Source organism: Agelaius tricolor, unplaced genomic scaffold, assembly GCF_023055355.1.
Source record: "Agelaius tricolor isolate 1412-34295 unplaced genomic scaffold, bAgeTri1.0.p SCAF_68, whole genome shotgun sequence".
NCBI lineage: Eukaryota > Metazoa > Chordata > Aves > Passeriformes > Icteridae > Agelaius > Agelaius tricolor.
The window spans coordinates 365,908-392,846 of record NW_027269328.1 but is presented as its reverse complement, the minus strand read 5'-3'; the positions used below and the strand labels follow the sequence as shown (position 1 = coordinate 392,846).

Here is a 26,939-nt window from a genome sequence, read left to right as displayed (position 1 = left end):
CAGGGGATGCTGAGCTCTGTGCACAGAGCAGGGAGACAAAACAATTCCTGCTCCAGCTGGGGACCAAGGACAAATGATCCAAATCTCAGCCCAAGAGCATCAACAACGTGGAATGAAGAGAAAAACAAGCAGGGTGGGACTGCATGGGCTAAAGCTGGAACTGGACCATGAACTGCAAGATGCAAATGGAGCAGAACTGATCCCAGTGACAGACCCTGGGACTGGGTGTCCATTTTGGGACCATTTGGGTTCATCTTGGGTTCATTTTGGGACCATTTGGGTTCATCTTGGTGCAGCCCTGGCTGGGCTCTTGTGCTGCCCAAGGTGGATCCATGCAGGAGATCCTTTCAATAAATCCCTGCTTTATTGTTTAGCTCTGGCCAGCCTCTGTTCCAGCTCAGCCTGCCCAAGGCATCACCCAGAGCAGCTGGGGCTGGCCTGGATCCCTGGCAGTGCCCAAGGCCAGGCTGGACACTGGGACACGCTGGCACAGTGGGAGGTGTCCCTGCCATGGCAGGGGTGGCACTGGGTGGGATTTGGGGTCCCTTCCCACCCAGATCCGTGCCTGTGGTCACCAGACCTGTGCAGACCTGTCCCTGTGCCCAAGGGCAGCAGGACCCAGCCTGGCTGGAGGAGGCACCAACAGGGACAAATGACAGGGACAGGGACAAATGCCACCCACTGCCCTGGGGAGGGAGAGCTCCTGGCATTGACAGGGGCTGGGGTGGCTCTGGAAGGACCTGGGGGCCCTGGCAGGGACAGAATGGACGTTTGTCCCTGGTGTCCCTAATATAGGGGTGACAGCAAAGGCCCAGAGACACCAAAGGGCTCAGGGGGTGCCCAGGACAGGACCGGCAGAGCCCGGCAGTGCCCGAGGGCAGGGTGGCACAACTGGGGTGGGATAATGGGATAATGGGATGGGATAATGGGATGGGATGGGATGGGATGGGATAATGGGATGGGATGATGGGATGGGATGGGATGGGATGGGATGGGATGGGATGGGATGATGGGATGGGATAATGGGATGGGATGGGATGGGATGGGATGGGATGGGATGGGATGGGATGGGATAATGGGATGGGACAATGGGATGGGATGGGATGGGATGGGATGGGATGGGATGGGATGGGATAATGGGATGGGACAATGGGATGGGATGGGATGGGATGGGATGGGATGGGATGGGATCAGTGGGATGGGATGGGATGGGGATGGGATGATGGGATGGGATGGGATGGGATGATGGGATGGGATAATGGGATGGGATGGGATAATGGGATGGGATGGGATAATGGGATATTGGGATAATGGGATGGGACAGGAAGTGGACATTAGGATGGGGGTGAAGCAGGAGGTCCCCCAGCCCCATGACCCAGCCCCGTGTCCCCACTGCTGCCCTACAAGCCAATGGCCACATTTGTCACTCCGGGTGTCCAGTGCCACCAGCAGTGTCCCAGGCTGCTCACAGGGCGGGATGGGGACAGCACCCCTGTCCTGTCACCACACCTCAGGACCTGAGGCCACTGAGATGGGCTGTGCCAGGAGCTCCTGGGCACCACCAGGATGGCCCAGGACTGGCAGCTGATGGGGTGTACTGGGCTGGGCTGGGCTGGGCTGGGCACCACTGAGTATTCCCGGGCACTGCTGGGGGTCCAGGGGTGTCCCGGGGGTGTCCCGGGGGATCCAGGGGTGTCCTGGGGATGTCATGGGGGTGTCCCAGGGGTTCGCAGGGGTGTCCCGGGGGTGTCCGGAGGGACTCCCAGGGGTGTCCTGGGGATGTCCCGGGGGTGTCCCGGGGGTGTCTCGGGGGTGTCCCGGGGGTGTCCCGGGGGTGTCACGGGGGGTGCCGGGGTCACCGGGGGTCTCCGCGCGCGCTCCGTCACCACGGCAACAGCGCGTGCAAGTGGCGGGGGGCGGGGCCCCGCTCTCTGGCCTCGCCCCCTCCGCCTGTCAATCAGGCTGCGCGCAGCCCACCCTGCTGGGGGCTCGGCCCCGCCCCCCGGCGCCAGAACGGGCGGTGATTGGTGCAGGCGCGGCCAGGCCCCGCCCCCGCGGCGCAGGTTCGGGTGAGAGGCGATCGCGGCCGGAGCGGCACCGGGAGCGGCACCGGAGCGGGAGGTACCGGCGGGGCCGGGCGGGGCTCAGCGGGGCCGGATCTGACAGAACCGAACCGAACTGGATCGGACCGGGCCGGACCGGGCTGGGTTGGGTTGGGCTGAGTTGGGGTGAGCCGAGCCGAGCCGAGCCGGGCTGAGCCGGGCCGGGCCGCGCCGGACCGTGCTTGGCTTTTCCTTTCCCGCTCCTGCGGACCTGGCTCGTTATCGCGACGGGCTGGACAATCGCGACAGGTGCGTGTGTCTCGACAGGCGCGAGTGAAGGGACCGGCGAGGATGGAGGGGAGCGCCCCGCCATCCCCGCCCGGGGCGCTTCGCGGGCTATCGCCGCGCAGAAAAGCTGTGTGCGGCCGCCGCCCACCCATGGCGACACACCTGTCGCGACAGGCGATGGTGTCGCGACAGCGCGAGGGGTTCGCCTCGGCACGGTGTAATGCCGGAGACGGCTGCTGCTGCTCCATCGGGCCCGGCTCCCTCTCGGCGCCCTGTCGCGATCGGCGGCGGAGCGGCAGGTGCGCGGGGCGCGGCGGAGCGGGGACCCGGGGCGGCGGGGGGCGAGGGGCGGCGGGGGTCCCGCCGGGCCCGGCTCATTGTTCCGCCGGGTCTCCCGGGCGGCCCCGCCCCGGCTCCGAGCATCCTTTGTGCTGGGCGGCCCCGGGCTTTGTCTGCGGAGCCGCTCCGGGCCGGCGAGACCGGGACCCCCCGCGCCTCCGGACCCCGCACGGGGACCCCCCGCCCGCCCCGCATCGCGCTCCGGGGACCCACGGCAGCGGCACCGCCCCCGAGCCTCGCCCGGGCCCGGCCCAGCCCAGCGCCCCGCACCGGGGCCGGCCCGGCTCTCGGGGGGACCCCCGGCCCGGCCCCCCCGACCGGCCGCAGCCCGGTTCGGTGCCCGCCGCTCCGGCCTCCTGCCGCAGTGCCCTGGGGGTCAGCGCCGGGGGGTGACGGGGCCCCGGGAGCGGCAATGGGACCCCCCCGTGTCCCCGCAGCCTGCACCGGGACCTTCCGCAGCGCCCCGCGCCCGCTCGGGCGTGGCCGCGCAGCGCCCGTTCCGTTCCGTGCCCGTTCCGTGCCCGGGCCGGGCCAAGGTGCCCGCGGGGACCAGGAGCGCCCGCAGCATCCCGGCTTGGCGGCGGCAGCTCTGACGGAGCATCCTCCTCCTCCTCCTCCTCCCGCCATGCCCGCTCCTTGCCGGGGCGGTGGCTCGGTGACACCGCAGCCCCTCCTGGCCGGGGCGACCCCGCACCGGGACAGCGACACCGTGGCCGGATGGGAGCCGGGCAGGGCTGGGGCCGGCGGGGTGACCCCCCCGCCGGGGCAGCGCTCCGGAGCGGTGCCCACCCAGCCGCCGCCTCTGGCCAGCCACGAGCAGCGGTCGCGGCCGGTGCCAGCGGAGCGGCGGTCACCGAGGCCGCCCTGACAAAGGGGAGCCCCCGGTGGGCGCAGGGTGGGGTCGGGCACGGTGGGTGCCGGGGTCTCGGCGGCGCAGACAAAAGCGGGGGGCGGCGAGGGCCCCCCGGGCTCGGCGCGCCGCACAATGCGGCAGCCCCGGCACAAAGGCCGGGCCCGGCGGCCGCCCCGACCCCAACAGGTGCCCCCGGCAGCCCCGCCGGGCCCGGGGTCCCTTTGTCCTGCTGGGGTCACAGCTGTCCCGGCGGCAGCCGGCGGGGCTGGGGGGGCTGCGAGCCCCCGCTTTGTGCGCCGGGAGCGGGGCCGCGCCCGCCGGGCCGGGGGCTGCGCCCGGGCTGGGCGGGGGTCCCCGGGCCGCCCCCGGTGCCCCCCCGGCGCTGACGCTGCGGTTCTGCCCCGCTCGGAGCCCGCTGTGCCACCGCCGCAGCGCTGGCTGGAACGCGGGACGCGGCCCCGCTGCCACCAGGGCCGGTGCCGCGCTGGCACTGCGGCCGAGGGACAGAGGGACAGGGACCCTGGGCATGCTCGGTCTGAGCTTGGGGGTCACTGGTGTGAGCTGGGGGGACTGACTGGGAGCACTGGGTGTGACCCGGGACGATGAGGGTGAAATGGGAGCCCTGGTGTGCCAGACGGGCCGCTGTGGGCACGGGCCTGGCGGCGTGGGGACATCAGGGCAGCGCCGGGGTGGCTGGGACAGGGTGGCAAAGGTGCCCGGAGCAGCGGCACGAGGGCAGGGGGTGGCAGCAGCGTGGGTGGCTCCCCGCCGGCCACGGGCAGCGTGTGCAGCTGCCAGCTCCGCTCTGTGCCCTGTGTTCAGCCCACGCTGTGCCCCGGCCGTGCCCTGTCCCCTCGGCAGCCCCGCACCGCCCGTGCCGTGCCCACGCCCCTCGTGCCCTCCCCGTGCCGGGGGTGTCACGGTGCCCGGTGCTGCAGCACCGCTGGCAGTCGCTCTCTGTGCTCCAGATCCGTCAGCACAGCTCTGCTTTCATCTCGGGCTGCCACGTGCTGCCTCCTCCATCCCCCTCTGCACCGTGCCACCCCTCCCTGCACCCCTCCTGCACCCCCTGCCCTGCCCTGGGCTCCCAGGGGCCCGCAGTGCCAACGTGCCCTGCGGTGCCACCCTGGGCACAGCTCGTCCCCTCTGCTCTCACCCCTCCCAGGCCGATCTCTGCCCCTGTGTTGTGTCCCCGGTGTCGGTGTGGGGACTCAGAGTGGGTGGGGTGACCCCTTGTTGCTGTCACCCCCTCGTCCCCCCCAGTGCAGCTCTGGGCCCGGGTGTCCCCCTGGCACAGCCCTCACGTGGGGCAGCAGCTTCCCCGTGTGCCTGAGGCGGAGCTGGGGGCAGCCGTGGGCACTGGAGCGGTGCCCAGCGTGCCACAGTGGCCTGGCACGCCACGCAGGGTCAGTGCCACCCTGCCCTGGTCCCCTGGGGGCTCCTGAGCGGTGTCACAGCCGTGCATGCCGGTGACATTCCCGGGGGGGCCGCCCGCCGGACCCTGCAGCTGCTGCTGCCGCTCTGTGCGGGGCGAGGGCACCGGGACAGGGCCCCAGCTGGCACCGGGATCACCCAGGGCCGGGAGCCACCCATGAGGGGCTGCTGGTCCCTCCCCGGTGCAGCGTGGTCCCTGGGAGCCCCTCCTGTCCCCACCCTGCAGCTGTGGCAGCCCGGGAATGCCCAGCTGCCAGCCCAGCCCCACGGCCCCCCTGCCAGCCTCAGGAGCCAGCTGTGCCCAGCAGGTGCTGCCGAGCCCTGGCACGGCTCAGCACGGTCCCTCCAGAGCCCTGTCCCGGTCCCAGCACCCTCCTGAGGGGCTGTGGCAGCAGCAGACCCCCCCTGGCACCAGGGCCCTGCCCCAGCAGCAGCAGCAGCAGCCGCCTGTGCCCCTGGCTCAGTTCTGGCTCCAGCGGGGCTGTGCCAGGGGCTGGGTGGGCAGCAGGGGCCGTTCCCACAGCACTGCCCGGTGCCAGCACCGTGCCAGGGTGCCCCACGCTGCCTGCGTGGGTGCCTGGGGCTCTGTCTGGTGCAGGGGTCCCTGGTGGCCCCTGCAGTGGGCACAGAGGGGCAGGGGTCTCTCCGTGGGTCTCCCCGTGGGTCTCTGCAGTGAGGTCCCTGCTCTGGGGGCTCGGGGGGTCCCAGCCCACCTGATGCCCCTCGGGTGGGCACAGCTGGCACGTGCTGTCCCTGCTCTGGGGGGTCGATGGTGTTTGACCTTCAGCAAAGGATTTATTGAATTTATTGATCGTGTCTGGGGGTGCCCCTCGCTGCCGGGGGCTCAGGCTGTGCTGAGGCAGCGTGGGGGTCTCTGGCCAAGCTGGCACCTCATGGGGCAGTGGGCAGCGTCCCCAGCGAGTGATGCCAGCCCTGGTCACTCACAGGGACACGGTGGGCAGCCTGCCCTGGGTGTGGGGACACCCAGCAGTGTCCCCATGGCACAGGTGGCACTGGCAGTGCAGGGTGGCAGGGTGGGTGGCACTGGCAGTGCAGGGATGGACAGCCCCGCTCACGTGCCTCAGGGGGCTGGCACTGGCAGTACAGGGGGTGGCACTGGCAGGGCAGGATGGCAGGGTGGGTGGCACTGGCAGTGCAGGGTGGCAGGGATGGGCAGCCCCGCTCAGGTGCTGCAGGGGGCTGGCACTGGCAGTACAGGGGGTGACACTGGCAGTGCAGGGTGGGTGGCACTGGCAGGGTGCAGGGTGGCAGGGATGGGCAGCCCCGCTCAGGTGCTGCAGGGGGGTGGCACTGGCGAGGTGCAGCCCGGAGTCCCTGGAGCAGGGCTCTGGGCAGGGAGGCAGCCCCAGCCCCGTGCCAGCCCCTCCTGTGTGCGGATTTCCCGGGATAATCCATCCCCACGCCCCGTGCGGCTGCGGGGCTCAGCCCTGCCCGCCCCGGGGGCGCCTCGGGGCAGGGTGGGCAGCGCGGTGCCCCCGTTCCCGGCGCGGGGGCTCCCGGCGCTCACCCCGCGCCCTGTGCCCCGCAGCACCATGATGGCCAACGCGGCCACCATGCGGATCCTCATCAAGGGGGGCAAGGTGGTCAACGACGACTGCACGCTGGAGGCCGACGTGTACATCGAGAACGGCATCATCCAGCAGGTGGGCCGGGAGCTGATGATCCCCGGCGGCGCCAAGGTCATCGACGCCACCGGCAAGCTCGTGATCCCGGGCGGCATCGACACCAGCACCCACTTCCACCAGACCTTCATGAACGCCACCTGCGTCGATGACTTCTACCACGGCACCAAGGTAGCCCCGAGCCCTGCGCTGCGCTGCGGGGGCTGCTCCAGAAGGGCCATCGTGGCCTTGTGTCCCCGTGTCCCCATCCGTCACATCCCCTCCTCCCACTCCGGGGCCGTGGCACCCTGTGCCAGCTCGGCCACCTCCCCGTGCCGGTGTCACCGTGCACCGAGTGTCGCTGCCTGGGCCAGCCCAGGATTGTCCCCGCAGCTTGTCCCAGTGTCCCCAGCGCCCACACAGAGCGGCAATTGTGCCGGGCCAGCGCTGGCCGTGCCTGTCCCCAGGCTGTCCCCAGGCTGTCCCCAGGCTGTGCCCAGGCTGTCCCCAGGCTGTGCCCGGTGTCCCTGGGCAGGGGGCTCAGCGCTGTGCTGGTGGTGTTATAGGTAAAAGTTATGTTAAATTAGGGTATAGTTCAATTACATTGTATTAATTATGTTATATTAATTGCATTATGTTAAGAGTGGGGGGCGTTATTAGAATGTTCTAGGAGAAGGGTCCAGTTTGGTGGAAGGGACCCCGTGCAATGCCCACGGGCGCCTCATGCCAGCCCTGCTCCGTGTCACTGTCACCCTCCTCGTGGCAGCCCCAGACCGGCAGCTCCTCCCGAGAGGGCCGATGGGCAAAGGAGCTTTGGGGATTAGCGGGGCGGGGTGAGCCGGGGACAGCGGCGGAGCCACCGCGCCTGCCCCGCCGCCCACGCTGCCGGGGAACGGGGGGGCTCCCCGCGGCCCAGCGCACCCGGGGCTCCGTGCCGGGGCTCCCTCAGCACCCCGAACCCACCCGGGCTTCCTCAGCACCCCAAACCCACCCGGGGCTCCGTGCCGGGGCTCCCTCAGCACCCCAAACCCACCCGGGGTCCCTCAGCACCCCAAACCCACCCGGGGGTCTGTGCCCAGGCTCCCTCAGCACCCCAAACCCACCTGGGGCTCTGTGCTGGGGGTCCCTCAGCAGCCCAAACCCACCCGGGGCTCCCTCAGTACCCCAAACCCACCCGGGGTCCCTCAGCAGCCCAAACCCACCCGGGGCTCCCTCAGCACCCCAAACCCACTTGGGGCTCCCTCAGCACCCCAAACGCAGTGCTCGGGCCGGGGGCGCAGTGGGTGCCCTGGCAGAGGCGGGATGGGGCTCTCCAGATGTGCCGTGCTCCCAGATGTGCTGCTGCACAGGGGCAGCCATTGGCGGGGCCGGGGGCATGCGGGGGTCCCTCCCTGCAGCCAGGACCCCCGCAGGGCTGTGGGCAATGCCCGAACGCGTCCCGGGAGCACCTGGGAGCTCACCTGGCTGCGGGCAGGGCAGGGCAGGGCAGGGCAGGGGGATGAGCCCTGACCCCCCCTCCGCGGTGCCTGTGCCCCCCCGCAGGCAGCGCTGGTGGGGGGCACGACGATGATCATCGGGCACGTCCTGCCCGACAAGGAGACGTCGCTGCTGGACGCCTACGAGAAGTGCCGCAGCCTGGCCGACCCCAAGGTGTGCTGCGACTACGCCCTACACATGGGCATCACCTGGTGGGCGCCCAAGGTGAGTGGGGCACGGCTCCGGGAGCAGCTGCCGGGGCTAATTCCCAGCCCCGCTGATCCCATTAGCCGCCCGGGGGGTGGGCCGAGCCCCCAGGATGCCTTTTGAGCTGCCCTGAGCCGGGCTCAGCGGGGCAGGGGCTCAGGGGTGCCCCGGGACAAGGGGGTCCCTGTGGGGCCGAGCCCTTGCTGGGGCAGGGGAGGCGCTGCTGCTGCTCCGTGCAGGGGAGCGGGGTCCCAGCCTGGGGGGACCCCAAGCCACAGCAGGATCCCCGTGGGGGTGGCAGGCAGGGCTGGCGAGCAGACCCCATCCCACGGCACACTCAGCCCCTGCAATCCCCTCAAAGCTGCTGCGGGGGGATCAGACCCGGCTCCCGGCTGTGCTGCAGGGAGACCCCGGCCCTGACCCCCCTCCAGCAGAGCAGGGGTCCCCCCCCGGGGCAGGAAAATCCCTTCTGCTCCCCCCCCAGCATCTGTCACTCCCCGTGTCACCCCCAAATCCCCATCCCCTGTCCCCAGGGGGTGGCCAAGGCCCCTCGAGGGGTGAGGCCTCACCGTGACCCTGCTGCCCTGCAGGTGAAGGCAGAGATGGAGACGCTGGTGCGGGAGAAGGGCGTGAACTCCTTCCAGATGTTCATGACCTACAAGGACCTGTACATGCTGCGGGACAGCGAGCTCTACCAGGTGCTGCGCGCCTGCCGCGACATCGGCGCCATCGCCCGCGTGCACGCCGAGAACGGCGAGCTGGTGGCCGAGGTGAGGGGGCACGGGGGCAGCGGGCACCCAGCCGGGCAGCGGGGCCTCCACCCTGAGCCCCTGCTCCGCCCTGACCCCCCCAAATCCCCAGGGAGCCAAGGAGGCGCTGGACCTGGGCATCACGGGGCCGGAGGGCATCGAGATCAGCCGGCCTGAGGAGGTGGGTGATGGCACCGTGCCCCTGGGCTGGGGCTGGCACGGGCTGGGGCAGCCGTGCAGCTGCCGCCGCCCATCCCCGCGGTGCCACCAGCACGTGTGTGTCACGTTTGTCACCGCCGGCTCTCCCTGCAGCTGGAGGCCGAGGCCACGCACCGCGTCATCACCATCGCCAACCGGGTGAGTGTCCCCAGCATGGGGGGGCTGTCCCTGTCCTGTGGGGGGCCCTGTGCCCCCCAGGGGGCTGGGGCACCACGGGGACACCCCCCTGACCCCCTCTGTGCAGACCCACTGCCCCGTGTACCTGGTGAACGTGTCCAGCATGTCCGCGGGGGACGTCATCGCCGCTGCCAAGATGCAGGGTAGGGGACACGGGGGGGACATGGGGGGGACACAGGGGGGGACCTCCCTCCCCAGCACAGCCGTGGGCAAGGGGCACCCATGGGGGGACAGGAAAACCCCACGGACACGGCTCACACCTGGGCTGGGGGGAGATGGGCGTGGAGAGTGGGGCTGCGGGCAGGTAGAGACACCAGCACGGACAGACACATGGACAGACACATGGACATGGGCACGGACAGACACACGGAGAGATATGGGCACGGGCACAGACAGACACACAGGCATGGACAGACACATGGACAGATACACGGACAGACACATGGACATGGGCACAGACAGACACACGGAGAGATATGGGCACGGGCACAGACAGACACACGGGCATGGACAGACACATGGACATTGGCACAGACAGACACACGGAGAGATATGGGCATGGGCACAGACAGACACATGGGCATGGACAGACACACAGACAGACACATGGACATGGGCACGGACATACACATGGAGAGATATGGGCACGGACAGACACACATGGGCACAGACACACACGGGTGCAGAGAGACACAGGCATGGACAGACACACGGAACACACATGGGCATGGACAGACACATGGACAGATATGGGCACGGACAGACACACAGACACAAACAGACATATGGGCAGACACACAGGCACGGACAGACAGAGACACACGGACACAGGCACAGACAGATATGGGCACGGACAGACACACGGACAGATATGGGCACAGGCAGACATGAGCACGGACAGACACATGGACACGGACACACACAGGCACAGACACACATGGGCACCCACAGACACAGATACAGACAGGCACATGGGCACGGACATGGACCGACACACGGACAGATATGAGTATGGACGGACACATGGGCACAGGCAGACACACGGACACGGGCGCAGACACACGGACACGGGCACAGACACACACACAGGCATGGACAGACACACAGACAGACGTGGGTACAGACAAACACAGGCACGGACAGACACATGGACACAGACACACAGAGGCACGGACAGACACACAGACACCCACAGGCATGGGCACGGCTAGACACACGAACATGGACAGACACACGGACACAGGAACTCGGGTGTGCCTGTGGGGCTGTGCCCTCCCACAGGTGAGCACACCTGGGCCCCCAGCTCTGCTCATACACAGGGGGGACACACAGGGGACACACAGGGGACACACATATGAGCACACTCACGTGAGAACACAGGGGACACATGGGATACACACAGGAGACACACCTGAGCACAGGGGACACACAGGGGATACACACAGGTCACACACCTGAGCACACACCTGAGCACACACAGGTCACACAGGGGACACATAGCACACACAGGTCACACATGTGAGCACACACCTGAGCACACACCTGAGCACACACAGGTCCCACACCTGAGCACACACAGGTCACACATGTGAGCACACACAGATCCCACACCTGAGCACCCAGGGCTCCTGCCCCGCGGGTGGCACGGGCACCGTGCCCCTGGCACCGCCAGCCGTGCCCACGCGTGCCTCCCCGCAGGGAAGGTGGTGTACGCAGAGACCACCACGGCGCACGCCACGCTCACCGGGCTGCACTACTACCACCAGGACTGGTTCCACGCCGCCGCCTACGTCACCGTGCCACCGCTGCGCCTCGACACCAACACCTCTGCCTACCTCATGAGCCTGCTCGCCAAGTGAGCCCTGCCCCGGGTGCCCCGACCTGCCCCGGGTGTGCCAACCTGCCCTGGGTGTGCCAACCTGCCCTGGGTACCCCAACCTGCCCCGGGTGTGCCAACCTGCCCTGGGTACCCCAACCTGCCCCGGGTGTGCCAACCTGCCCCAGGCTCCCCTCCCTTGCCCCTGGTGTCCCTCCCTGCCCCAGACACTTCTCCCTGCCCCAGGCACCCCATCCCTGCCCCGGGCATCCCCTCACTGCCCTGGGTGCCTCTCCCTGCTCCAAGCACCCCTCCCTGACCCAGCCACCCCTCCCTGGCCCAGGCACCTCTCCCTGCCTTGGGCACCCATGGTGTGGGTGCCCCATTCCCTGGGTGCCCCATTCCCTGGACATCTTGCTCCCTGTGTGCCCTGTTCTCCAAGCACCCCATGGTGTGGATACCCCATTCCCTGGACACTGGGCTCCCCAGGCACCCCATGGCAGGGGTTCCCCATTCCCTGAGTCCCAGGCTCCCCGGGCACCCCAAGCAGCCCTGGCAGTGCCACCCCCCAGCCTGCTGTGCCCCCACAGTGACACGTTGAACATCGTGGCCTCGGACCACCGGCCCTTCAGCACCAAGCAGAAGGCCATGGGCAAGGAGGACTTCACCAAGATCCCCCACGGCGTCAGCGGGGTGCAGGACCGCATGAACATCATCTGGGAGCGTGGCGTGGTAGGGCTGGGCACAGGGCTGGTGCTGGGGCTCACAGGGACCCTGCTGGATGGGACATCCCACCATGGGCTCTTCCCAAGGAGCTGCCCAGAGCTGCCCTGGGCACGGGGCTGGTGCTGGGGCTCCCTGCTGGATGGGACATCCCACCATGGAGTGTTCCCACCTGGCATGAAGGTGGTGGGCAAGGAGCTGCCCAGAGCTGGCCTGGGCATGGGGCTGGTGCTGGAGGCCCACAGGGACCCTGCTGGAAGGGACATCCCACCATGGGCTGTTCCCCCCTGGCACAAGGGCAAGGAGCTCCCCAGAGCTGGCCTGGACACGGGGCTGGTTCTGGGGCTCCCTGCTGGATGGGACATCCCACCATGGGCTGTTCCCCCCTGGGATGAGGGCAAGGAGCTGCCAGAGCTGGCCTGGTGAGGATCCTGACCCTGCAGCACACCTGGGATTTTTGGGGGCACTGGAGGTGACAGGGAGGCCCACGGCCCCCACATCCTGACCTCCCTGCGGTGTCAGGTCGGGGGCAAGATGGATGAGAATCGCTTCGTGGCCGTGACCAGCTCCAACGCTGCCAAGATCCACAACCTGTACCCCCGCAAGGGCCGCATCATCCCCGGCGCCGACGCCGACGTTGTGGTCTGGGACCCCGAGGCCACCAAGTAGGTGCAGCCTGTGACACATCCCGGCTGGAGGGTGACACTGGGGGGGTGACAGTGCCCCTCTCGGGGCTCCACAGAACCCCAGCTGCCACTGGAGGCACAGCGTGGAACAAAGAGGCCACAGCAGCAGCTCGGGCCTGGCACTGGGTTCCTTTATTTGGTGTCACACTCCCCGAGTCTCGGGGTCCCGGGCAATGAGCAGCTTATAAAGGGGGGCAGGTCTCAGGGGAGGATGCAATGTTCAGTGATCAGGAGAACTGGGGGTGGAACACAAGGGCAAGGGATACAAGGGAGGAAAACTGCTTGGGACAGGAGGGGTTAACACCTGGATGTGGGAGGAAGGGGTTTGAAGCTTGGCAGAAAAGTAGCAAAGAGATAAACCACACCCGGCTCAATTGAATAACAAAGACAGGTCTGTGTCACTCCAAAAGCAGGGGGGGAAAGCCCAGATAACTACCGAACAACAAATCGAACAATAACCCGTAAAATGAAAACACACTGCAACAGCAGCCCGGGCTGGGGCGGGGCTGGGGCGGCTCCCGCGCCCCCGTGCCCGTGCAGGCGGTGACAGCCCTGTCCCTGTGCCCAGGACGGTGTCTGCCAGCACGCAGGTGCAGGGCGGCGACATCAACCTGTACGAGAACATGCGGTGCCACGGCGTGCCCCTGGTCACCATCAGCCGCGGGCGCGTGGTCTACGAGAACGGCGTCTTCATGTGCGCCGAGGGCACGGGCAAGTTCTGCCCGCTGCGCTCCTTCCCCGACGTGGCCTACAAGAAACTGGTGCAGCGCGAGAAGGTACGGGACGGGGCCGTGCCAGGGCTGTGCTGTGCCAGAACGGTGCTGTGCCAGAGCAGTGCCAGAGCCGTGCCAGGGCTGTGCCAGAACGGTGCCATGCCACAGCTGTCCCAGGGCCGTGCCAGGGTTGTGCCAGAACAGTGCTGTGCCAAAGCCGTGCCACAGCAGTGCTGTGGCTGTGCCGTGGCCATGCCAGAACAGTGCCATGGTTGTGCCCTTGCTGTGCCAGAGCAGTGCTGTGGTTGTGCCCATGCCAGAGCAGTGTCATGGCTGTGCCAGAACGGTTCTGTGGCTGTGGCAGAGCAGTGCTGGGGCTGTGCCATGGCTGTGCCAGAGCAGTGCTGTGGCTGTGCCATAGAGGTGCCATGGCTGTGCCAGAGCCCATGCCATGGCTGTGCCACAGTAGTTCCATGGCTGTGCCAGAGCAGTGTCATGGCTGTGCCAGGGCGGTGCTGTGGCTGTGTCATGGCTGTGCCGTGGTTGTGCCATAGCAGTGCCATGGCCGTGCTGCAGCAATGCCACAGTGAGGGACAGGGCTGCACCGTGCTGGCTGCTGGAGGGGACAGTGGCAGTGCCAGAGGAGGCTCTGTGCCAGGCGAGTGCCACGCTGCCCCAGGAGCACAGAGCAGGGTGCCTGCGGGTCACTGTGTGACACAGGACACTGCCCTGGTCCCTGCCAGCACAGTGGCACTGCAGAGGACACTTGTCCCCACCCGTGCGTGGCCCGTGGCCGTTCCAAGGCACGTGTTGCCCACCAGGGCTCACCGTGCCCCTGCCCAGGCCGTGCCCTTTGCTGGCTGTGCCAGGGCAGCCCCACAGCGACACCGGGACAGGGACACATCCCTGGGGCTGCCCTTGGTGACACCCGGGAGCTCTGGCCCCCCTGTGCCCGCGCTGTGGCTGTGGGGGACAGGCTGGGGACAGCGTGGGATGATGCTGCCAGGGAAGGGGGCAGCTCACAGGAAGGCTTGGCCAGCGCTGGGGCGCTGCTCGGGAGCTCTGGGTGCCTGGGGGGGGCACAGGGCATTGCATGGGCTTGGCTTGGCTTGATTTGGCTTGGCTTGGCTTGGCTTGGCTTGGCTTGGCTTGGCTTGGCTCGGCTCGGCTCGGCTCCGCCGGGGGAAGGGGCGAGGGGCTGCTCTGCCAGGGCCACCCACCCCTCCCAGCCCCTGCCCTGCTCTGCTTTGCACCGGGAGCCCCCCAGCCCGCCCGAGCGCCCCCTCCCCATCCGCAGCCCCTTCCCCAGCCCCAGCATGGCCCGCCCCGCCTGGCCGATCCGTACCCCGCACCCGGTACCCCGTACCCCGCACCCGGGACCCGGGACCCCGCAGCCCGGGCGCGGCTGACGCTCTCTCCGCTCTCTCCGCTCTCTCCGCTCTCTCCGCTCTCTCCTCTCGCTCCCGGCAGAGTTTGAAGCTGCGGGCTGTGGACCGCACCCCGTACCTGGGGGACGTGGCCGTGGTCGTGCATGCCGGCAAAAAAGAGACGGGGACGCCCCTGGCCGATACGCCCACCCGGCCGGCCACGCGACACGGGGGCATGAGGGACCTGCACGAGTCCAGCTTCAGCCTGTCCGGTAAGAGCGGGCCCGGCCCCGGGGCCGGTCCGCAGCCCCCAGCCGGTGCCTCCTGCCGCCGGCCGGGCGCTTGTCACCCCCCCGGGTGTCCCCATCGCCCCCCGCCACCCCCCGGTGCCCCCGGTGCCACCGCAGGTGTCCCCGCCGTCCCTCCCTAGGGCTGTCCTGTCACCCCCTCCTCCTCCAGGCTGTCCCCGTCCCCCTGCAGGGCGCTCCCAGGGTACCCCAACACCCCCAGGCCCCCTCCCCAAACGCAGCCCCCGGGCAGGGGCCGTGGCAGAGCAGGGAGGTGCCCCCAGCCCCGCAGCTGCAGCCCCCAGCCCGCGCCCCGCTCCAGGCACCGTCCGTCGTGTGGCTGCGCTGGGGGGGCTTGGGGGGCGGGCCAGGGGCTGTGCCGGCCGGGGGGACCGGGGGGAACCGGGGGGCACTGGGGCTGTGCCAGCTTGGGGGGCGGGCCGGGGGCTGTGCCGGCCGGGGGGACCGGGGGGCACCGGGGCTGTGTGGGAAGGACGGGGACCCTCCTGCCCCCGGGCAGCCCCGTCCCCACTGGCACCGGTGGCTCTGGTCCCCGGGCACGGCATGGGCACGGGGGGTCCTGAATGCCAGCACTGGTCACTGCTGGTCAGCTCCAGTCAGTTCCAGTCAATGCTGGTCACTCCTGGTCACTGTTGGTCAGTGCTGTCAGTATTGGTCAGCACTGGTCAGTGCTAGGTCAGCTCTGGTCAGTTCTGGTCAGTGCCAGTCAGTGCTGGTCACTGCTGGTCGGAGCTGGTCACTACTGGTCAGTGTTGGTTAGTTCTGGTCAGTGCCAGTCAGTGCAAATCAGTATTGGTCAGTATTGGTCAATATTGGTCACTTCCAGTCAGTGCTGGTCACTACTGGTCAGTATTGGTCAGTGCTGGTCAGTGCTGGTCAGTGCTGGTCAGTATTGGTCAGTATTGGTCAGTGCTGGTCAGTATTGGTCAGTGCTGGTCAGTGTTGGTCAGCTCTGGTCAGTGTTGGTCAGTATTGGTCAGTTCTGGTCAGTATGGGTCAGTGCTGGTCAGTGTTGGTCAGTATTGGTCAGTATTGGTCAGTATTGGTCAGTGCTGGTCAGCATTGGTCAGTGCTGGTCAATTCTGGTCAGTATTGGTCAGTGCTGGTCAGTATTGGTCAGTGCTGGTCAGTGTTGGTCAGTATTGGTCAGTGCTGGTCAGTATTGGTCAGTGCTGGTCAGTGTTGGTCAGTATTGGTCAGTTCTGGTCAGTATTGGTCAGTGCTGGTCAATTCTGGTCAGTCCCACGTGCGGCACAGCTGCGGTGGGAGGGGAGGGCACGGAGTCCCCATTCCCGGTTCCGGGGTGCCGGGGGTCACACGGAGCCCCCCATTCCCGGTCCCGGGGTGCCGGGGGTCACACGGAGCCCCCATTCCCGGTCCCGGGGGGTCACGGGGCCGTTCCCAGCCACCCCCGGGGCCCCCTGTCCGACCGTCCGTGTGTCCGGCAGGTTCTCAGATCGATGACCACGTTCCAAAACGAGCCTCGGCCCGGATTCTCGCTCCCCCCGGGGGCCGGTCGAGCGGCATCTGGTAGAGCCGGGGACGTGTCCCCCAAGTGAGCACCGGGCGCCGCCGCCAGCGCCCCCGGGCCCGGCTCCGGTGCGGCGGGGCTGCCCGGCCGCGGGCCCCGCGCTGCCGCTGCCGGCGGGGCCGTGCCGGGGCGGGGCCGTGCGCGGGGGCCGCCGAGGGCCGGGGGCACTGGGTGCCCCCCCCGGCCCTTTTCTGTTTGCACGTTGGATTTGGATCAGTGAATTTTTGACTTGTTTGTGCATCACGTGGAAATACTCTGAAGTGGTTTGTGTCACTAGCGTAGGGGAGACGCAGGGACCCCCCCTTCCTGCCCCAGCCCCGAACCCCAGCCCCGAGCCAGGACCCCATCCTGATCCCATCGGAACCTATCCTGATCCCATGGGAACCCCATCCTGATCCCATCAGAACCCATCCTGATATCATCGGAACCCCATTCTGATCCCATCAGAGCCCCATCCTGATCCCATCGGAACCCCATCCTGATATCATCGGAACCCCATCCTGATCCCATCGGAGCCCCATCCTGATCCCATGGGAGCCCCATCCTCATCCCAACATAACCCCATCCTGATCCCATCAGAGCCCCATCCTGATATCATCGGAACCCCACCCTGATCCCATCGGAGCCCCATCCTGATCCCAACATAACCCCATCCTGATCCCATCAGAACCCCATCCTGATCCCATGGGAACCCCATCCTGATCCCAACATAACCCCATCCTGATCCCATCAGAGCCCCATCCTGATCCCAACATAACCCCATCCTGATCCCATCAGAGCCCCATCCTGATCCCATGGGAACCCCATCCTGATCCCATCAGAACCCCATCCTGATCCCATCGGAACCCCATCCTGATCCCATGGGAACCCATCCTGATCCCATTGGAACCCATCCTGAGCCCATGAGAACCCCATCCTGATCCCATCAGAGCCCATCCTGATCCCGTTCCTGCCTCCCTTTATCGCCACCTCTCTGTGCCCCCTTCCTGAATCCCGTCTGCATCCCACCCCATCTCCCCAGCCCCCCCATTCCCATCTGTTCTCCCCATCCCTGACCCCCCATCTCCATCCTGACCCCATCCCAACCCCAGCCCCCCATTCCCATCTCTCTGTCCCTCATCCCTGACCCCTGTCACCAGCCCCTCTCCCTGACACCCCCATCTGCACCCCCATTTCTGCCCCCTCAAGTCCCCAAAGCTCTGTCCCTGTCCCCATCTCCATCCTTGACCCCTCCACCCCATTCCCGTCTCTCCGTCCCCCATCCCTGACCCCCCATCTCCATCCTGACCCCCAACCTCAGCCCCTGACCCCCATTTCTGCCCCCCCCAAAGCTCTGTCCCTGCTCCCATGCCCATCCCTGCCCCTCCCCATCCCCACACAGGTCCCCTCCCGGGTCACCCCTCCCTGCCAGGTGAGCTCCCATGTCCCCTCCCGGGTCACCCCCCGCCATCTCCCCAGCCCTGTCCCCGGGTCCCTGTCCCGCGGTGCTGCGGGGGTGTCACAGCCCCTGCCCCCGTGTCCCCTGTCCCCCCTGGTCCCTGTGGGGATGTCCCCCCTTATCCCCTGTCCCCCGGGTCCCTGTCCCTGCGGGGGTGTCTCCCCGTGTCCCCTGTCCCCCCCCTGGTCCCTGCGGGGGTGTCCCCCCGTGTCCCCTGTGCCCCCGTAGGTCCCTGTAGGTGTTCGGGGCGGTGGCCCCGGGGGGGTCCCGTGTCCCCGCGGTGCCACACGGCCGATGTAGGAACCGTTGTGTGCTCATTAAAGACCGTTCACAGCCCCGCCTGCGCCTCTGGGGACAGGGGACAGGGGACAAGGGACAGGGGACAGCGGGAGGGACACCACGGACACTGCCCTGGGGGTGAGGGACCCCCACTCTGCACTGGGGACAGGAAGAGACCGGACATGGGGACACGGGGGGACACGGGGGAGACATGGGGGACACGGGGACATGGGGGGACATGGGGGGGACATGGGGACACCGAAGGGATATGGGGACACAGGGACATGGGGGGAGACGGACACAGGGGGGACCATGGGGACATGGGGGGACATGGAGGGGACAGAGGAACTTGGGGACACGGGGAGGCACGGGGAAATGGGGACACGGGGACATGGGGCAGACATGGGGACGCCGAGGGGATCATGGGGGGACATGGGGACATGGGGGAGAGAGAGGAACACAGAGGAGATAATGGGGACACAGGGACATGGGGTACAGAGGACGGGGGGACACCGGGGGACATGCAGGGACATGGGGGGAGACAGGGACATTGGGGAATATGGGGGGACACAGGGACACAGAGGGGGCCATGAGGGCACAGGGAGGACATGCGTGGGGACAGGCGTGGAGATGGAACACAAGGGGACCCGGGGCATGCGTGAAGGTTTGGGGACACGTGTGGGCACACGGGGACACACATGGGGACATGGCAGGAGACAAGGGGGGGGTCACAGAGCTGGCCCTGAGTCAGGGGTACCAACACGGGGGGTGCAGGGGGTGGGGGGCGCTGGGGGTGTGGAGTGGGGCCGGGGGCTCTAGGGGTGTCACAGGGGTGTCACAGGGACACTTGGGGCTCTGGGTGTGCCACAGGGGTGTCACAGGGACACTTGGGGCTCTGGGGGCTCTAGGGATGTCAGGGGGTGGGTCCCACAGGTCCCAGGGTCTTAGAGGGGTCTTGGGGGGCTCCAGGTGGGGGCCCCAGGAAGAGAGTCCTGAAGGGTCACAGAACGGTCCTGAGGGTCCCCGAGGGCTCTGGGGATGTTTAGGGGGCTCTGGGGGGGATTGGGGGGTCTGGGGGTGTCGGGGGGTCCCCGCGGGCTCTGGGGGTGCAGAAGTCGCCTCCCGCCACCAGGGGGCGGTGGTCGGGACCGTTGCCGTGGCGACAGGGGCGCGGCCATGTCTGTTGTCATGGCGGAGGGGGCGTGACCATGCGCGTTGCCATGGCAGCAAAGAGGGGCGTGGCCGGGCCAGTTGCGACGCCGAATGGGGCGTGGCCAACCCATTTTCAACGCGCAAAGAGGGCGTGGCCTTGTCTGTTGCCATGGCAGCGGGGGCGGAACGGGGCCGTTGGCACCGCCCGCGGGGGGGGCGGCGCAGGCGCGGTCGGTCCGTGCGGTTCCGGCCCGGTCCCGGTCCCGGTCCCGGAGCGGCGGAGCGGGGGCAGCGGAGCGGCGGCGGCCGCGGCCGAGCGGTGAGTGCAGCGGGGCCGCCCTGGGGCAGGGAGGGGAGCGGGCGGCGCTGCTGCCATCCGCCGCATCCCCGCACCGGCCGCCGCCGCCCGGCAGCACCGGCCGGGGGGGCCGTGGGGCCTTGGGGATGGAGCGGCGGGGCCGGGCCGGGAACGGGGCTGGAGGAGCGAGGCCAGAGGGGCGAGGGGCCGTGGAGCGTGCCGAGATGAGGGGGGCCGGATCGTGCGGTAACGCCGGGGATGGAGCGGTTGGAGCCGGGCCGCGAACGGGTCCGGGCCGAGCGGCGGGGCCGAGAGGTCCCGCGGGGCCGGTGGCGGCCAGGCCCGGCCTGACTCAGCGGCGGCCGCTCCTGCGTCCCGGCCGCGGCTCCCGCGGGCCCGTGGGCACGGCACGGAACGGCCTCAGCACGGCACGGCACGGCACCGGTACGGCACGCCGGGAGCTGCAGCGTCTGCCCCGCGCAGCACCGAGCATCGCTGCCGGTACCGGGCATCACCCGGAGACCTGCGGGACGCGGGCCGCCGCCGCTCGGGCGCTGCCGGTGCCGCCGGTCCCGTCCCGCGGACGATGCCGCCATGGCGGTCCGGAGTGGCAGGTGGCTGTCACCGTGACACCCCGAGCGTGACACACCGAGCGTGACACACCGAGCGGGACACACCGAGCGTGACACACCGAGCGTAACGCGCTCCCGGTCCTCGCACTTATGGCGGCCCGGCACCGGTACGGCGGTGTCCCCGGTACGGCCGTGTCCCCGGTGAGGTGACGCTGTCAGGGACGCGCGCGTGTCGGGACGGGCCCGGTGCCCTTCTCTGCGCTCCCCCGCCACTCCCGGGATATCCAGACCCATCTCCCGCCGGGATCTTCCCGAGCGGCTCCTCCCGCCGGGCCGGGCCGCAGCCCCGTTCTCTGACACCCCGCAGGGTTCCGGGACTCCCGGGGATGTCCTGAGCGCGCACGGTGCGGTCCCTTTGGGGACACTTTGGGGACAGCCCTGCCCGGCGGCGTGTCCCGGGCACGCTGTCCCGGCCGGGGATGCCAGCGTGTTCCCCGCCCGGCCCGGCTCTCGGCCCGGCTCTGCTCGGCCCGGCCCGGCTCCGCTCGGCCCGTCCCGGCTCGGCTCGGCTCGGCTCGGCCCGGCTCTCGGCCCGGCCCGGCCCGGTTCGGCTCGGCTCGGCTCGGCTCTGCTCGGCCCGGCCCGGCCCGGCTCGGCTCGGCTCGGCTCGGCTCTGCTCGGCCCGGCCCGGCTCGGCTCGGCTCGGCTCGGCTGGGCTCGGCTCGGCTCTGCTCGGCCCGGCCCGGCCCGGCTCGGCGCGGCCCGGCTCGGCTCGGCGCGGCCCGGCTCGGCTCGGCTCGGCGCGGCCCGGCTCGGCTCGGCTCGGCCCGGCCCGGCTCGGCTCGGCTCGGCCCGGCTCGGCTCGGCCCGGCTCGGCTCGGCTCGGCTCTGCTCGGCCCGGCCCGGCTCGGCTCGGCTCGGCTCGGCTCGGCTGGGCTCGGCTCGGCTCATCCCGCGGCATTAATATTTCAGGAGCGGGGGGAGGGCCGCGCTCTGCACATGCTCCCGCCGCCGCCGTACCGAGTTATTTAGGTTAGCGGGAGCCGAGCGCGGCGGGGGGATTGGGGCGGGCGGGCATCGCCGCCGGGAGCCGCCAGGCCGCTCCCGGTGCCTGAACGGCCGCCGTGCCGAGCCGCGGGCCGGGACGGGCGCTGCCGCCGCCGGGAACCGGGGAAGGGTGCCGGGGCCGGAGCCGGTACGGAGCTGGGGATGGAGCCGGAGCGGAGCTGGGCGCTGCCGGTCCCCGGCCAACCCAGCCGTGCCCACCGGAGCGCGGGGATGCTCCGCTCGGGGTGGGGGGAAGCGGCTCCGGGGGGCTCCCGGGGGGCACGTGGGCGACCATCGCCCGGGCCACCGTGCCCGCTGCCAGCCCCGCACGGCGCTCGGCCCCCGCCGGGCTGTCTGCCACCCCCCTGGCGTGTTTGTCACTTGAGAAGCCACCGGGACGGCTCCCAAAATAGAAGCCGCCAGTCGCAGCAGCCCAGTTCGCACCGGCAGTACCGCGGTGCCGCTCAGCTCCCGGTGCCCGCCGCCGGTGCCGCCCTCGGCCTCACTCTGCTCCCGTTTGTTTGGGCAGAGCGGCCGCGGGGGCTGCGCCGTGGGACCGGGCCCGGACGACCTCTGCGTGCGCCCCGGCAGCGCCGCGGGACGGGCACGGACGCGCGCCCGGGGCTTCGGCGGCCGTCGGGCCGTGATTAGCGGCTCCCGCCCGGACAATTAAAATGCAGCGGTAAGCGTCCCCCGCCCGGCCGGGCGCCCGGCACCAACCGACCCCTCTCCTCTCGGCCCGCCGGGAATCCGGCCTCAATTCTTATTTTTCATTCGGGATTTTTTGGCAAGAGCCGGCGGCAAACCGGCCGGGCCGGAGGCTCCCGGCCCTGGGCGCGTCCATCCCCGGCGTGGGGGCGGCAGCGGGTCGGAGGGTGCCGCGGGCACCGGCTGCCCTGTCGTGACACCGGGGCGGGCTCCGCGCTGCGCCCGGGGCTCGGAAGGCGGCGGGGACGGGCTGGGTGGCACCGGGCGGTGTCCCCGCTCCGCCTCGGGACGCGCCGGTGCCTGGCGGGGTCACGGTGCTCCCGGCGGGATCACGGTTCCCTCCGCGTGTCAGAGTGCTCGGTGTGGATCAGGGCTCTCGGTGGGGATCAGGGTGCTCCCCCCGTGTCACGGTGCTCGGTGGGGATCACGGTGCTCCCCCCGTGTTGGGGTGCTCGGTGGGAGCTCCCCCCGTGTCACGGTGCTCGGTGGGGATCACGGTGCTCCCCCCGTGTCAGGGTTCGCCCCCGCGCTCTCACGTGTGCCGGCGTGTGCGGGACTCGAGGTGCGGCTGGCGCGGTGACACCCCCGCTTCATCCCGGCGGGGAGCCTGCGGGTCCCTGCCCCGTTCCCCAGCACGGGCGATGCCGCAGAGCCCCGGCGGCCGCGCCGGTCCCGCGGGCATCCCCCGCCCGGCCCGGGCGATGCTTCGGCTGCGGCCCCGTTATTTGGGGAAGGGCCGGCGATGGCAGGGGGGTGTCAGCTGCTCCTCGCCGTGCGGGCAAGCAGCCCCAGCCCCAGCCCCGTGCCCCGCCGCCCCCGCCGCAGCCCCGGTACCGGCAGCCGCGGCACCGCAGTGCGCGTGGCTCTGGCTCAGCGCCGCGCATGACTCAGCTCCGCCGCCGGAGCCAGGGGAGGGGGGCGCGATGGGGGCGGCCCTGGGGGGACCCCTGCCCGCGCCCCGCGGCCGCCACGCCGCCAAACGGGCGCGGGACGGGCCGCGGCTCTCGCCGGTACCGGGAGCGGGCCGGTGCGCACCTCGCCGTGCGGGGGCGGCGGCGGCGCGGGGGCCTCGGTTCCAGCTGCTGCGGCGGCGGCTAAAAATACCGACCCCCCCCCCCCCCCACCGCGGGTGCGTGCGGTAACACGAGGGGCTCGGGGGTCCCGGATGGGCTCAGCCGCCGGGGAGCTCAACCGGCTGCGGCATCGCCGGTGCTGAGTCACCGCGGTGCTGACCGGACACGGGGGCACTGCGGCCACCGGGACCTTCCGCCCCCCAAACGGGCCCGGGGGCGGCAGCGCTCCGCAGGCCCCGGCGCCGCAGCCCCAGGGCGCAGATGCGCGCTGCTGCTGCTGCTGTCCCCCCCGCATTCCCCCGGGATGTGGCACTGGAGGGGGGTCTGGGGGCTGCACTCCCCCCCTGCCCCCGCCTGGCAGCTGGCCCGGCCCGCGGCCCCCCTCGCCGCGGAGGGAAGCGGATTAACGGCGCCGCTGCCGCCGCTGCCGGGCGGGGGGGGCGCGGGAGCACCGGGACCCCCGCTCCGGGAAGGGGCGGCTCCGCGGGGGCTGCAGCGGAGCGTTTGTGCGGGATCGTGACCGTGGGGCTCCGCGCCCCCTACTCTGCTGCGGCGCCCCGAGCCCTGCCGGGCTGGCGCTGCAGCCGGGGGGTCCCGCAGCCCCCGGCCATCTGGGCGGCGGCCGCCTGCCGGCAGATGTTGCCCCTCTAAGCCCTGCTCTAATGGACCCCGATCCCGGCCCCGGCAGATTAGGCAGCACCGGGGGCCGGAGAGGGGGGCCCTAAGCTGCTTATGGGCAGCAGCCCCCAGGAGCCCCTGGGCTCACCCAGGGCAGCAGCCCCCGGGCACAGGGGCAGTGCCCTGGGCAGGGCTGGCAGTGCCTGTGTCCTGGGACCCCTTACCCTGTGTTGGAGTCTGGGTGGGATGGGCACCCCGGGTCCCAGTGCCCCTGGTGTTGGAGTCTGGGTGGGATGGATGCCCCGGGTCCCAGTGCCCCTGGTGTTGGAGTCTGGGTGGGATGGATGCCCTGGGTCCCAGTGCCCCTGGTGTTGGAGCACAGTTAGGATGGATGCCCTGAGTCCCAGTGCCCCTGGTGTTGGAGCGCAGTTGGGATGGGCACCCCGGGTCCCAGTGCCCCTGGTGTTGGAGCGCAGTTGGGATGGGCACCCCGGGTCCCAGTGCCCGTGGAGCGGGGTTGGGGTGCCCGGGGTGCCAGTGTGCCCCCATCTCTTGGCAGCTGGGGCATGGCCGTCAATGTGTACTCCACGTCGGTGACCAGCGAGAACCTGAGCCGCCATGACATGCTGGCCTGGGTCAATGACTCCCTGCAGCTCAACTACACCAAGATCGAGCAGCTCTGCTCAGGTGGGCTTGTGGGGGACACGGGGGGCGCTGCCAGGGTGCCCCCAGCTCCCCGTGACCGTGGCTGGGCCCGGCGCAGGGGCTGCCTATTGCCAGTTCATGGACATGCTGTTCCCCGGCTGCGTGCACCTGCGCAAGGTGAAGTTCCAGGCCAAGCTGGAGCACGAGTACATCCACAACTTCAAGGTGCTGCAGGCCGCCTTCAAGAAGATGGGAGTGGACAAAGTAGGTGCATGGGGAGAGCGGGGGCTGTCACCCCATGGGAGGCTGGCATCCCTGTGCCAGTGTCCCTGCTGAGCCCCCGTGTGCCCCCAGATCATCGCCGTGGAGCGGCTGGTGAAGGGCAAGTTCCAGGACAATTTTGAGTTCATCCAGTGGTTCAAGAAGTTCTTTGATGCCAACTACGACGGGAAGGAGTACAACCCGCTGCTGGCACGGCAGGGCCAGGACGTGGCGCCCCCCCCTAACCCAGGTGATCACATCTACAACAAACCCAAGAAACCCATTGGCACTGCAGGTAATGTCCGGGGCTGTCCCTCAGCGAGTGCTGCCCCCTGCCCTCTGCACCCCTGGTCACAGCCAGGCGTCCCCCTGCCCCTGCCTGTGCCCTGCTCTGCTGCCTGCCCTGCCCTGCCCTGCCCTGCCCTGCCCTGCTCTGCCTGCCTGCCACGGGGGGGCTGCAGGACACCCAGACTGCAGAGCACAGGGATCCTGGCTGCTCCACCTGCCTGCTCAGCCCGGCCCGGGCTGGTTTGTCACCCCTGGCTGCCATCCCCCCTGTGCCATGCAGCTCCCGTGGGCACTGGGGGCTCCCTGTGCTGGCCCAGTGGGAGCTGTCAAGGTTTGAGGCCTCCTCAGCCCCCATGCCGAACCCCAAACAAGCCACGAGCACCTTTGGAGGGCTGGGGGTGAGATTTACCAGGGGAAGGAAGCTGAGGCAGGCGGGAGGCTGAAGGTGGGAGAGCCTGGGGCCGCGGCTCTGCACAGCCTGCCCGGGCTGCTGCCCCCCACTCAATGCACGGGGGGTGGTCCCTGCTGGCAGCCCCCCCCAGCCAGCATTAACCCATTGGTCCCCGTGTGCTGTCAAGTGCCCCAGAGGACCTCGCCCACGGGCCCCAAGAACAGCCCGAACCCAGCCCGCCTCGGCAACGCCCCCAGCGGGATCCTACGGAAAAACTCGCCCGCCGCCCGCAACGGCGGCACCGAGGCTGACGCGCAGATCCTGGAGCTCAACCAGCAGGTAGGGAGGGCGGGGTCCCTGCCCGCGGCTGGGGGGCACCCTGGGGCTGGGGGCTGAAGGTTTTGAACGTTTCCCCCTCGCGCAGCTGATGGACCTGAAGCTGACAGTGGACGGGCTGGAGAAGGAGCGGGATTTCTACTTCAGCAAACTGCGGGACATCGAGCTCATCTGCCAGGAGCACGAGAACGAGAACAGCCCCATCATCACCGGCATCGTCAGCGTGCTCTATGCCACGGAGGTGAGGGGTGGGCTGGAGCCCATGTCCCTGTCCTGATCCCGGGAATTCCCTGGGCAGGGAGGGACTCCCTTCCCCCCGAGCTGTCCCTGTTCACTCTGTGGGGTGCCAGGGCTTTGCCAAGCCGGGTGGAGGTCGGTGTGCCCACCCGTGCCACCCCTGCTCCCCCCAGGAGGGCTTTGCCCCACCGGAGGATGACGAGCTGGAGGAGCAGCCGCCAGAGGAGCAGGACGAGTACTAGCCCCGGCCCGCGCCCCCTGCGCCCCCCGCGCCGCCCCCCACCACAGACATCGAGCTCCGAGCCCGCGCCCCGTCCGTCACACGCCACGGGCAGCTCCGGGGTGGGGAAGCACCATCTCCATAAGCAGCCGACATCCCCGGGCGAGGAGCGCGGCTGCGCCGGGGCTGGGGCTGGGGACGGGCTCTGGCCCCGGCCGGGGCCTGCCCACGCCACCCCCTCCCCGTATTTATTTCTGTTGTCCCCCCGGTGTGAGCGAGCGCCACGTCCTGCCCCGGTGAGAGTGAGAAGGGAGGCCCGGTCCTGGGGGCTGCTCACCTGGCTGGGACCCTCCGGGCCCCAGGACCCCCGTGGCAGAGCGAGTGCCAACCTGCTGGAGTGGGAGGCCACGGAGCAAAGGAGAGAGAAGTGGGTTCAGCTTCCTGGGAAGGGGAAAAGCAGAGCCCAGCCCAGCGCGGCCACGGCAGCCACGGGGGTCCCGGAGAGGGGGCTGTGCTCAGCACGGCACGGAACGGCAGCGGGCCCTCTCCTCTCGCCGGTGGCCCCCGGGAGCCGGGGCCGGGCTGGGTCACCGCCAGGGCTCGCAGCGCCCGCCCGCCCCGGCTGCCACGTCCCTGTCGCATCGCTTGTCTGGTCCATCACTCCGGTCGCAACGCTGCATCTGTGTTCGGTTTTATTTAAATAAACTCGTGTGGTAACACTGCGTGCTGGGGGTCACTGCAGGGTCCTGCACTCGCTGCCCGCCCTGGGGGTTCCTCTGTGCTGACAGACCCGCGGCAGGACGGTGGAAGCGGGAGTGCACCCGGG

At 69.6% G+C, this 26,939-nt stretch overlaps 2 protein-coding genes across 7 annotated transcripts; both read left to right on the top strand.

Annotated features, from left to right (window-relative positions):
• Positions 1–1,996: 1,996 nt before the first annotated feature.
• Positions 1,997–18,326, top strand: DPYSL5 (dihydropyrimidinase like 5). Of its 2 annotated transcripts, none has more exons than XM_071417196.1 (13): positions 1,997–2,121; positions 6,506–6,770; positions 8,121–8,279; positions 8,852–9,031; positions 9,123–9,191; positions 9,323–9,367; positions 9,474–9,549; positions 11,105–11,261; positions 11,813–11,954; positions 12,468–12,610; positions 13,200–13,407; positions 14,815–14,983; positions 16,468–18,326. In XM_071417196.1, the coding sequence occupies exons 2-13, from the start codon at positions 6,510–6,512 to the stop codon at positions 16,551–16,553; spliced, it is 1,695 nt and encodes a 564-aa protein (XP_071273297.1). In that variant the 5' UTR covers positions 1,997–2,121; positions 6,506–6,509; the 3' UTR covers positions 16,554–18,326. The 2 variants fall into 2 exon arrangements, with proteins under 2 accessions (XP_071273297.1, XP_071273298.1); XM_071417197.1 differs by lacking the exon at positions 1,997–2,121 and adding an exon at positions 2,208–2,351.
• A 1,258-nt stretch (positions 18,327–19,584) lies between these two features.
• Positions 19,585–26,835, top strand: MAPRE3 (microtubule associated protein RP/EB family member 3). 5 transcript variants are annotated; one of them, XM_071417205.1, is made up of 8 exons: positions 19,602–19,738; positions 21,866–22,018; positions 24,295–24,422; positions 24,499–24,644; positions 24,735–24,936; positions 25,508–25,659; positions 25,745–25,897; positions 26,067–26,835. In XM_071417205.1, exons 2-8 carry the CDS (start codon positions 22,011–22,013, stop codon positions 26,133–26,135), a joined length of 858 nt encoding a protein of 285 aa, XP_071273306.1. In that variant the 5' UTR covers positions 19,602–19,738; positions 21,866–22,010; the 3' UTR covers positions 26,136–26,835. The 5 variants fall into 5 exon arrangements, with proteins under 5 accessions (XP_071273304.1, XP_071273303.1, XP_071273306.1 ...); XM_071417206.1 differs by lacking the exon at positions 19,602–19,738 and adding an exon at positions 21,305–21,321; XM_071417204.1 differs by lacking the exon at positions 19,602–19,738 and adding an exon at positions 21,332–21,484.
• Positions 26,836–26,939: the final 104 nt, after the last annotated feature.